The sequence below is a fragment of the Erinaceus europaeus genome, chromosome 13, assembly GCF_950295315.1.
Source record: "Erinaceus europaeus chromosome 13, mEriEur2.1, whole genome shotgun sequence".
Taxonomy (NCBI): Eukaryota; Metazoa; Chordata; class Mammalia; order Eulipotyphla; family Erinaceidae; genus Erinaceus; species Erinaceus europaeus.
In genome coordinates, this window is record NC_080174.1 from 25,771,580 (window position 1) to 25,784,401 (window position 12,822).

The 12,822-nt window shown below is 39.2% G+C and overlaps 1 protein-coding gene across 3 annotated transcripts in view; it reads right to left on the reverse strand.

The window, feature by feature from the left end:
* Window positions 1-369: 369 nt before the first annotated feature.
* Window positions 370-12,822, reverse strand: part of UBE3D (ubiquitin protein ligase E3D) — a 227,020-nt gene continuing 214,567 nt past the window's right edge. For 2 of the 3 annotated variants that reach the window (XR_009553670.1, XM_060205444.1), the window contains one exon: window positions 370-4,067. Coding sequence is in view for 2 of the 3 variants with exons in the window: in XM_060205444.1 (XP_060061427.1) it covers window positions 4,047-4,067 (21 nt within the window). In the remaining variant the exon portion in view is untranslated. Of the gene's footprint in view, window positions 4,068-5,959; window positions 6,028-12,822 lie in introns of those variants that run through there. The other variant, XM_060205443.1, reaches the window with a different exon arrangement.

Genomic DNA, 12,822 nt, shown 5'->3' on the forward strand with positions numbered 1-12,822 from the left:
ATGTTTCAGTGTGATGTTCTGATTCTCTTTCTCTCCCCCTTATAAATAGCATTGCTTTTCATTGCTACTTGATGCACAACAAATCCACATCTCTATCCACCCAGCCTCCACTCCCCAGAAAGGACACGGGCAAATCAATCATTGGCTTGGTTCCATCTAAGTCCCAAATTAGAGATGAAGGTGTCTTACTACATTTGACTCAATTTGATTTTACTCAGGGAGTCAAGGTTAGTAAAGTTGACTAGTTTTCTGCTGGCTTTTGTTGAGTGGTAGTTATTCAATTATCTTCTTGTAGGGGAAGAGGATACAACTAAGTGGGGCCATTTCCCAGTTCCCTCCTGTGGGGAATCACAAGAGAACCAGTTATGCTTCAGGGAGATGAGCATTTATTAGAGGAAACTAAGGACAGAAAAGAAGAAAGTACAAGTCATGCAGGCATGTAGACTCCCCCACCCCCCACACGCCCCAGAAAGAGAGCGATGATGGTTTCCCAAGCTTTATAGTCCATTCAGAGGAAGTATATAGGGCCTGATATGCTTCTGACCCCAGCCTCTAGTCCCTTCTGGCTTCTTGTAGGGAGAATCCTGGGAGAGGGATGCTGCTTTCTCTAAACTACCCTCTAACATTCTGAATCATAAGTACCTGCACCATCAAACCATTAATAAGGTAACAACTTCCTTTTCTAGAGGGAGAAAAAAGTTTCTCAGAAGAAAATTCTATTTTATAGAATTTTATGAAGCAGGTTGAACTCTGCTTCATAAAATTTATTCTAGTCTCCGTTAGATCAATACAAACTGAACCCTTGAGAAATATTCACACACAAATGTATTGATCAGGAATGAATTCATTTGTGAAAACAATAGCATACTAAGGCCAAGTTACAATGCCAGTAAAGGGCTCAAAATTTGTAAAAAGCTGTGTATGTGGCAATATCTAACTATAGGCAATCACTGGATTTCAATTCTTAGATCACATCATTTGCAACAGTGGGTCTCAACAGGGATTGAATTTACATACCAGGGCACTGTCTGCAGATATTTATTACAACACAATGAGGATCCAACTGGCATCTGGGGAATAGAGGCCAGGGGTCCTGCTAAACATCCTTCAGTGTGCTGAAAGGGACCAGAATGTCATCCCCTAAAAAGGCAACATTCACCTAAGTATTACAGCTAGAGACCATTGAGAACCAGCAGAGGCTGGTAGCTTACTTCCCATCAACTGCCTAAAAATAAAGTATGGATTTCCTTTTTGTAAGGGAAAGCTACATATGTAAGGATGTTTCTGTCCTAGGAAAGCTACTCCAGGAAACAACTGTTCCTATAGCAAGCATTTATCTCCATAGCAAGACAACCATTGAGTACCATACATTTCTTCCCTACTCCCTACCTTCCCTCCTAGAGGCTGCAATCCCCTTTACTTTTTTTTAGTCTAAGGAGGTAAATAAACCTCAATCACTTGGCCATTTTTTAAGAGATCCAGTGTGTGTGTGTATGTGTGTGTGTGTGTGTGTGTAAAACACATGCCAATGTAAGTAATTAAGCTGTTTCCACTGGTTATTAGGCTATCTTTTAGCAGAATGAATTGATAGGTCCAGTCACAGAACCTAGGACAGTATGGGGAAAAGCATGAATGAAAAGCATGAATGGGAGACAGCTCAGCTAGCAGGACACATGCCTTCAATGAGTCTGATGCCTGGAATCCTGAGAGTATCACATGCAGCATCCACTCTCTCAAAGAAATTAAAAAAAAAATTAATTGGGCTGGGGAAGCTGCTTAAGGTGCAAAGCCATGGGTTCATTTCCCATGGTTACATAAAGCTGGGGAAACAGCATAATGGTTATGCAAAAGGTCTTTCTTCCCTGGGGCACCAAAGGTATCAGGTTCAATCCCCAGCACCGCCATAAACCAGAGCTTATGTTCTGGTAAAAAATAAATAAATAAATAAATCCAAAGTTGCATTAAAAGAAATCTTTAAAGAATTCACATGCTGAATAACCACAAGGCAGATTCCATTTCAGCTATCAGAAGCTAGGAGAAAAATTTTGGAGAGATTGTACAGGTTGAATGAAACAACTGTGCTTAAAATGGACTATTCTGGATGAAGAAGCTCACCAAAAAAGGAGTTTATTGGCTTGAAAATGCAGGGTGGTTTTTGTTTTTGTTTGTTTGGAAAGAAATATTAAGTCATCGGAGGCAGGCTTCCATACAGAGGAAGTAGTGTTCTGGTTTTATACAGTAATTAGGGTGATGTGATAGCATATGATTATCTAGGTATTTTTCTAGGAAAAGCCATTCATATTGTGAAGGGGAGGAATGGACACACTCATTAGAGGATCAGACAATGATGGTAGGATGTATGTATGGAAAGTAGTGGAAAAATAGTCTCAGATTTGTTCACCGTAGGTCTAGGAAGATTCCATTGTACAGCTTGCACTGATCAGTCCAACTGAGCTTAGGACCAGGTGTCCTTAGCAGCAAGGTTCTGTCTTGGTTCAACTAAAGTGGAAAGAGAGTCAGTCTGGCTGCTCCCAGGAAGGGGTTGTCACAACACCCTCTAAACCACAAGCCTCTGGTCAGTTTGATTTTGCCTTTTCTATCCGAGACAGCCAATCTCAGCTGTATTCAAGGAAAGAAGAGGTGCAAAGTTGCAAAGAGTTCCAACAGCATGAAACATTATCATGCTGTCTGGAAGCTTAGTCACTGAAATGAAGGCAAAGCCTCTTAGAGTTGTGTCTTGGGCATAATACTAAGACCTTTAATATTTAAAACTTAACTGTGCTTAATAAAATGACTCCACTGCATTACACAGATGGGTTTCACTCCTATGTGAGTCAACCACTTTCTGAATTAGGAGTTAAACACCACTGCTCTGTGGTTGAACAAACATTTTGGTTAAACTAAACTAACAGGAAGAGAGAGCTATCAAATCACAATGCCAAGAGATTCCTGTGATATGAATGTTAGAAAATCAGAGAACAGAAAAATCAGGTTTGTTTTTTTTTTTGTCAGGACAGAGAGAAATCGAGAGAGGAGGGGAAGTAAGAGAGGCGGAGAGAGAAAGATAGATAGCCGCAGACCTGCTTCACCATTTGTGAAGTGACCTCTCTGTAGGTGGGGATGTTTTTTTTCTTTTTCTCCCCCACTCCCTTTTTTTTGAGGAAAGAAATATTAAGTGGTTTGAAGACTGGGCTGGGTAGCAGTCACAAACCCAGAGCTGTCTTCTCAAATGTGAGATAGAAATATGACCTGCCTGGCTCAGACCTCAGCTTTGAACCTACTGTTTCTTTCTTTCTTTTTTTTTATTTTATTATTTCTTTATTGGGGAATCAGTTTTACATTTGACAGTAAATACAATAGTTTGTACATGCATAACATTTCTCAGTTTTCCATATAACAATACAACCCCCACTAGGTCCTCTGAAAGACAAGTATTCTCCCCCCCACCCACCCACTCTAGAGTCTTTTACTTTGGTGCAATACATTTTATATTTTATTTGTAAAATAAACTCTTTTTGTATGTTTGGTGAACTCAATCCCTGGCTTAGGTCCCTGGAGAGGGAGTGTAAAACGTTAAGATAACCCGTACTCTTTTCTGAGCCTTGAAAATGAAACGACATTTACTTCTTATACTAGGATTTATAGCAGTTAACACTCAGTTCCACAAACACTGGCGCTCACTGCATTTCACACAGAACAGATGGGTCTCCACTACCTGAGGGCCTTTCAGGTGGTTCTGGCAACAGTGTATATTTGACAATTCCTCTCTGTGGGAATTAGAGAGGTAATGTCTATACTTATCTCAACTGGCCCACAACCTGCTACAGTGAATTTCTCCACAGCCTTGGTTTTTCACAAATCTAAAGTTAACTCTTCTCCTGGAGACTGTGCAAACAAGTAAACTTAAATCTTCACTGCAGAGCTCTTGTTCTTTAGTTGTGGTTCTTGTCTCTATAATCACCACCGGTAAGCTGACTGCTGGCCTCTGATGTGCTTCATGCTGTGGAGAGCTGCCTGCCAGGAAGTGCAACACCTGGATCCAACAGTTACATCTTCAAAAAGGCCACCTGGAAATGGAAGAGGAACAAAAAAAAAAAATCACTTATATAACATGGTAAAATGACTGAACGCACAGTAAACCAGAACCTGGTAAATCTAGTCAATAAGGACTTACAGTGACCTAAAAACAAAAATGTCCTTGGGCCAAGGAGATAGTATAATGGTTATACATAAGACATTTATGCCTGGGGCTCTTAGGTCCCAGGTTCAATGCCTGGAATTTCCTAAACTACAGTTAAGCACTTAAAGCAAACTCTTCATTGGGATATGCATTATTATTGTAGAACAGAAGTTATTTTTTTAATCATATAGGAATTAAAATGATTTATATACACTTAAAGTTTTAATTGTATTGTGTTAAAAAAAGTTTTGACACTGTAAAAGTTTTGCATCACCATGAAGTAATTCTCCTTTCTGTTAACCCAAACATATATTTGGAACTTGTATGAGCAAACTTTTGAGTCCTGGAGATCCCCTAATCTCAGTTCCTCATCATAGTAACTGCACCAATCTCTTCCTCAGATAATGACATTGCTTTTTTTTTTTTTTTTTTTAAATATTTATTTTATTTATTCTCTTTTGTTGCCCTTGTTGTTTTATTGTTGTAGTTATTATTGTTGTTGTTGTCGTTGTTGGATAGGACAGAGAGAAATGGAGAGAGGAGGGGAAGACAGAGAGGAGGAGAGAAAGATAGACACCTGCAGACCTGCTTCACCGCCTGTGAAGCGACTCCCCTGCAGGTGGGGAGCCGGTTCGAACCGCGATCCTTATGCCGGTCCTTGTGCTTTGCGCCACCTGCGCTTAACCCGCTGCGCTACAGCCCGACTCCCGACATTGCTTTTTTTAAAAAAATATTTTTAAATATTCTTTCTTTCTTTATTTATTTTCCTTTTTATTGCCCTTGTTTTTTCTTGTTGTTATAGTTATTATTGTTGTTATTGATGTCGTTGTTGTTGGATAGGATAGAGAGCAATGGAGAGAGGAGGGGAAGACAGAGAGGGGGAGAGAAAGACAGACACCTGCAGACCTGCTGAAGTGACTCCCCTGCAGGAACCGGAGGCTTGAACCAGGATCCTTACACCGGTCCTTGCACTTTGTGCCATGTACGCTTAACCCACTGCATTACTGCCCGACTCCCAACATTGCTTTTTAATTATATTCAATTATCTGTATTGTGCTTGCCAATAGCAATTCATCATGAGACAATGCTTGAAAAAATTTAATTCATATAGGTCTATATAGAACACATTTTTCAGACTACTTGGTAAGGCTCATATCAAATGCATCTAATTTCACAATTTTTAAAATGAATTTCTTTGCCACTGAATCTTATTAGTGCCTACATGATAACTCCAGTGCCTCCAGTGGTCATTCCTTTATTTTTCCTGACTAAAACAGAAAAGAGAAAGAGAAAGAACTTTCTTCCCTGTTGGTGGGGACCACAGGCTTGAACTCAGGCCCTTGAACACAATGTGTGTACCAATGTACACACAAGAGTTTTAAATGCTGAAGAAACAAACAAAAATTATAATTGTAAATGTTCAGAAGGTCTTATTTCAGAGGTGATAATAAATTTGGAACTCTGCTAATACCATAAAGAGAATGGAATGCAGATTAGAGATGAAGATGGGGAAGTTGTGGGGGAGGGTGGAAAGCTCACCCTAGACCTTTTGGAGTTGGGAGAATAAGGCTAGAGTGAATAACAGAAATGAAAACATCTTTCTCTTGGACAGTTGGTTTGAAAGTCCCCTATGTAGTCAAAGCAGTATGTATTGAATATTTAAAGATCCTTGTTAAGGGGAAAGGCAAAACGAAGAGTCATGCAGGGCAGAAAGCATCTGCTTTATGTTGAGTAACACAGGAGGTTGTTACTCTTCATATAGTGCTGGTAAGAAAGGCACCTGCTGAGTTTCCATATCAACTTCCTGCTGAGTTTCTATATCAAGTTCTGCAATGAGAACACCAAAGCTGAAGGAGGAGGCAAAGAAGAAAGGTTAAGATTACTAAACAAAGCACATACATGGATAATTGATACAAACTCAAGGTTTTAGTGTAAAGATTAAGTGAAATAATGGTTATGCAAATACAACTGCTTTTTTTTCCCCCTTGCCTCTCAGAAAATAGATAGAAAGGAGCCCATAATATTCTCAGATGAGAAAGTGGAGAAGAAATTTCCCCATAGCCTCTGGATTTTCAGGGATGGTATAGCTATCAAATTAACATCAGATTAATAGGAGAAAGAACAAATTTAATTATATACGGACAAACTACATGGATGGAGGAATTCCATAGTCAGTGTGGCAAAATAGGGATGGATTATCTTTAGCTAAGAAATGGTATAGGAGTCAGGACCTTCAAGGAAAGTGGAGGACTCAAATGATAGGGTGAGTCATATGACAAAGACAAAATATTCAATAATGAGGTTTGTGCCCTCTGATATAGATTTCTCTAGTAGAAAGGTTATTTCTGAATAAAAACAAATATTAATTATGGATAAAACCCCAATTTCCATTCTGCTGACTTACTTATATATATACTTATTTATTTATTATTGGATAGAGACAAAGAGAAATTGAGAAGGGAGGGGGAGATACAGAGGGAGAGGAACAGACAGACACCTGCAGCCCTGCTTCACCACTTGTGAAGCTTTCCCCCTGCAGGTGGGGACCAGGGGCTTGAACCTGGGTCCTTGCACACTGCCATGCATGTGTTTAATCAGGTGTGCCACTGTTTGGGCCCACTAAGGGAGTTTTCTTTGGACTTGTAGGGTTTCAGTTGACTTTCATTTGAAACAATTCAGATACCAAATGGCATGTTTTGGGATGAACTGTTTTGGACATATTGGAGAGGTCTAACCTTCTCTGGAGAGATCAGTAGGCCCGTTACAGAATGATCATGGAATTACAGAGGGAGGAGTTTAGAGGTGGTTGAGACTGATTTCTGGATGATGTATTCTGCTTCTATAAGAATAGTTACAAGGATGTTCCAAAGAAGTCAATGCCACCACTAAAATTCAGAAAAAAAGGAAACCAATAGATAAAAACCAGGTATCTCTCTTCTAATTCTGAAAATTGCTATGTCATGAAGTATTCTCAAGAGGTATAATTAAGAATGACAATAATCCTGATCCACTGCCATCATAAAAGTGGGTAAGAACTTTTGCTCTGAAATCACAGACTCTCAACTCAGAACAGTTTTGCCTACCAGAGGCTATCTAGCACTGTCTGGAGATATTCTTTTGTCAGAACTTTTGTCAGAACTTGGGAGATGCTACTGATCTAGGGAGTAGAAGCTAGGGCAGCTGCTAAATATCCTATAATGTATAGCACAGTTTACAATAAGGAAAAATTTAGCCTCTAAATGTCAGTAGGGCTGTTGAAAAAGGATGTGATTTATTTCCTTTATTTCACTCTTCTTTCCTTTTTATGTTATCTCCATAGTTACACTGTTGTTGGTCAACTTTCTTCAGAGAGAGAGAAAGAGCAAGAGAGCGCACGCAATCCCACGGTACCAAAGCTTCTCCCAGTGTTGTAGTACTCCCATGAGGTGTATGAGTGGTGGAGAAGAGGAAGAAAAGGGGCTTAAACTTGGGTCATGTGCATGGCAAAGCAGGAACTCTCCTATCGTCCATGTAAGCCATCACCTGGAGGTGGTGTAGTGGATAGAGGACCTAATTTGCGTGCATGAGGCCCTGAATTTGACCCCAACATCAAATGTCAGAGCACTTCTCTGGTTCTCTCTTCCTCTCGTTAATAAATAAACATATGTTTTAAAAAATGATGAAATTACAGGTGTGAATTTAGAACTAGATTTCTCCCTGATTGGCTGTGTTGCCTTAAACAGCTTGTTAACCTCTCAGTCTTTCTTTGTTTGCAAGATGGGAATTATAACAGCACCTACCTGAACTCACAAAAACATTTTACAAGATAAGTAGCCTATTTTGAGTCCACTCATCCCAAGCACTGCCCTGTGATTTAAATAAAGCAGGCATCTGAAAAGTATTATATAAAGGAAGAAACAAAAACCAGAAAAAACAAGTGGTCTTCTCAGGATAGAAAGCTATTAAGTGGCAGTGATGGATCTAGGAAGACATTCTGATTCTTTGTTCATGCTTTTCTCACCATTACTTCACAGATAAATGAGATAAAGCCACAAAGCTTTTTTTTTTTTTTCCTTCCATGACAGTGAGTATGAACTCAAGATGGAGAACAATTACATAAATGTCCAAGTGGATTAAATTAATGACACAAAATGGAGCCCTGCCCCACTACCAACAACTTTAAATTTCAAAAAATTTAAAAACTTTAAGATTTGGCCTATGTCTCCCCACACCCTTTTCTGTTTACATTTCTACTTTGGATGATTTTGACTGCCAAGTGCATTATGTGTCTTGCAGGACTTGATAACAAGAAGCTGTAGTCATCCTGGCTAACAGTACTGTACAGTGCATTTTAGCTTCTTTTTATTTAAAAAACAGTAAGTTAACATATTTCAAATGTCAATTTTGAGTTCCTCTAGCTTTTATCCATGACAAAAAAAAATGTCTCCCATAACTGCCATTTATTTTAAGAGAGAATAATTTTATTTTGCTCCATTACTGTGAGGACTTTGCATTTCTCACTTTATCTTTTTGCTTTCACTCTCCAAAAATAAGTCTTTAAGACCTTTCCAATTATACAAGTACAACTACAATCACAGCTTCCACTGTTAGTTTTCTGGGATATAAAAGTACAAAGGATAAAATAATTATTAAAAACAAGGAACATGACAGTGATGTGATGACAGTAAAGTGTAACTGTGGTCTGTGTACCTGAGTTTGTACATATGAGTTGGACAAGAAGCAGCCAGCATGTCTAAAAATAATGTTTCTGTTTTGAGTCATCATTTAAAAACAAGCTTCTTAAATCACCATAGGCAGGGGCAGTTAACAAGACAGGACATGCAGTAACTGTTAAATTACATGCATAACATGTTAAGTACTTTTTAATGCACTTTTATCTTAGTTAACAGGTTTATATTAGCAGACTTTATTCTTCAATATAGATTGGGAATTTTAATCAATAGAGAGAATGCTCTCAAGGCGGACTGCACAAAAAAAATTTTTTTTTCTTTAAAAGCTTACATAAGTGCTTCGGGATATGTTAAACAAGACAGATGAAAACATAAGATACTGGAAAATGAGAAACTTAATAAAAATCATACGCTCTAAAAAATATTCTTTAGAATAACTAGGCAGCCGGACACAATCATTCTTCTCAAGGGGATTTTGTGGACTTAAAGATAAAAAAATTGGGGGTCAGGCGGTAGCGTGCGGGTTAAGTTCACGTGGCACAAAGGCAAGGACCGGTGTAAGAATCCCGGTTCGCATCCCCGGCTCTCTACCTGCAGGGGGGTCACTTCACAGCTGGTGAAGCACATCGGAAGGTGTCTATTTTTCTTTCCCCCCTCTGTCTTCCCATCCTCTCTCCATTTCTCTCTGTCCTATCCAACAACAATGACATCAATAACAACAATGATAATAACCACAACAAGGATAAAACAAGGGCAACGAAAGGGAAAAAATAGCCTCCAGGAGCAGTGGATTCATGGTGCAGGTACCTAGCCCCAGCAATAACCCTGGAGGAAAAAAAATAAAGATAAAAATATTGAATATTTAAGCAGAGGCCTTGCATATGTGTTTTGTCTTGGCATGGCTCACGTTTAAAACACACAACTGGGAGTCAGGCAGTAGCACAGCGGGTTAAGTGCAGGTGGCACAAAGCACAAGGACCAGCATAAGAATCCTGGTTCAAGCCTCCAGCTCCCCACCTGCTGGGGAGTGGTTTCACAAGTGGTAAAGGAGGTCTGCAGGTGTCTATCTTTCTCACCCCCTCTCTGTCTTCCCCACCTCTCTCCATTTCTTTCTGTCCTATCCAACAAAGACAATAATAACTATAACAATAAAAAAGGGCAACAAAAGGGAATAAATAAAATTTTTTAAAAATGCAACTAAGTATAAATATAACAGAAGAGATAATATTTTCAAGTATTTATCAAAATATGTTTGACATTCAGGTTACATAATTTTTACTAATTCACTAATTCAACATGGGTCAGGCACATGTTGATGACAATTGGACTCGACCATTTAAAAAAAATTTATTTATTTACTTATTTATTTGGAGAGAGAGAGAGAGTAAGAACACAATTCTGACATATATGATGCCAGAGAATAGAACTGGTATCTTGTGCTTGAGAGTACAATGCTTTCTTTATCCACTGTGAGACCTCCTAGGCCATTGGATTCACATTTTTTGAGTTGGATAACAAATACTTCTCTCAAGCTGGCACTTGACTTCTTTCATTCAATTCAATCAGTTGTTAAGTACTTCTAAGTACATTGTCCCAGGCATAATCTACACTGAGAAGAAGTCATCCCCTCATGGAACTAGCAGGCAACACGGGGAAACATTTAAGTAATGAGATTAATCTATTAAAGTGGAATAAGTTCAAAGTGGGAGCCTTATATCTCCCAGGAGAAAGAAAATGAAGTTTCTGAAGTAGTACCTGGAAAGAGGAAATTATTACTGAAATAATAAATATTGACCTGATAACGAAAGGCAATAAAACAACATGTCACAAAGTAGTGTCTACTTTTTCCTGCTAAATGAATAACAAAATGGCAAACAGGGAAAAAATGGACAAAAAGACTGAGACCTAAGGAAAAATACAATGAGGAAGATGCTCCTATATATCTCTAAAATAACAATCATTTATGTCCTTAACTATGAACAGAAATATTAAAGAAACATCACTAAAGTCTCCCAACTCTAGGGTGTCGATACAAATTCTATAATAGGTTACAGAAAGTAGGGAGGAAAATGAAGATGTGAATCTGTAAATCAATTTGAATCTTTACTTTGTATTTCATTTATCCATATATGAATATTGGTGATATTCATATCTTTGGAAGACAAGATTAGCAAGGTAAATTTTCTAGTAGACATAAGGTAGAAAGCCAGAAGCATGTGAAATATCCAGAAGAGAGATGTACATATGGTAGAGAGAGATAATGATAACACCTCCCCCCCGCCCCCGCCCCCACCCCCACCCCCAGAACTGCTCAGCTTTGGCTTATGGTAGAGCAGGGGATTGAACCTGGGACCTCAGAGTTTCAGGCATAAGAGTCTGTTTGCATAACTACTATGCAATCTCCCCTGCCCAAGATAACATCTTGGTATCTCTAGAGGGGGGCTGAAACATGGACAGATGCAACAGTTACTAGGTTCTGATACATTCTTTTCTTTTAGTTAAGAGAGAGAGAACACCAGAGCATCACTTTGACATAGGTGGTGCTGAGGTTCAAACTCCAATCTTTACATCAGCATGGCCTTACTCTACCATTGCACAAGTACTCAGACCACTCGGTATTCTTTATTTAATTTTTTTTTTGGACAGTGGGGCATCAGAGGAAAGTTGGTACTGTCTGCTGAGTGCAGAGGGCATTTTTAGTATCACCTCAACCAGTAGTTCTCATGTATTATTTCCGGACTGCCCTCACTGGCATCACTTCTGAATTTGCTACAAAGGCAGTCTTATCCTTCACTGAGATCTGCTTAATTGGAAAACTTTAGAAGTAAGGTCTAATAATTGGTATCTTAATGAGTTTTCCAGGCAATTCTGATATGTGTAAGAACCACTGGTCTAGACAAACCATTTGATTGAGCTGAGTCAATTTAAAGATGCTACATGACATATTTAGAATGACATGGCTAATTAGCTGAGAGACAAAAACAACAACAACAACCACTACTATTTCCAGTCCCATTTCCCAATATTAACAAAAGTGATTTGCTAGGACCATTATCTACAAAAGGAGAGCTCAGTTCCTATTTTGGTTACTTAAAAGGCAAAGGAGCCAAATATTTCAAACTGATCAACTCTGCAAAGTTACTCCATGAAAAATTAGGTGAATTTTTTTCTTTGATTCTATATGCTCTCATGCAATTTTCTTTTCTTTTTTGCCTCCAGGGTTACTGCTGGGGCCCAGTGCCTGCACCATGAATCCACTGCACCTGGAGGCTATTTTTTTCCCCTTTTATTGCCCTTGTTGTAAATATTGTTATTGTTGATGTTCGTTGTTGGATAGGACAAAAAGAAATGGAGAGAGGAGGGGAAGACAGAGAGGGTGAGAGAAAGACACCTGCAGACCTGCTGCACCGCCTGTGAAGTGACTCCCCTGCAGGTGGAGAGCCGGGGGCTCAGATGGGGATCCTTACTCCAGTCCTTGAGCTTTGCACCACATGGCTTAACCCACTGAGCTACCGCCCGACGCCCCCGCAATTTTATTTTCTAAATTTAGTTTTTCCACATAGTCATGTTAACAAAATTATTTGGATAAATCAGGTAAATGAAACCATCACACGGAGCTAGACCTCTAATAGATCCTTACTGGTCACTTCCATCAGGACCATCAGCATAAGCCCTCTTGTGGGCCTCACGGTAAATTAGCAGTGGTAGGGACTGCCCTACTCTACAAAGGGAGTCTGAGATCATCCTACCCTACCACTTGAGGAAGACTGGTCCTAAAATGAGTGCAGCCTGGAATATTTCCAGCTGTGACCACAAACTGTGACCTCAAACCTATAGGATTAAGAAAGTTACACAGGCTTCTGTGCTAAATATATGGGCCCTGGGTCAGGAGGATGGGGTAAACAGTTAATACTATTCACAGATTTCCTTCGAGATTGGGAGCTACTCTCTCCCCTCATCCAACTTTCTAGC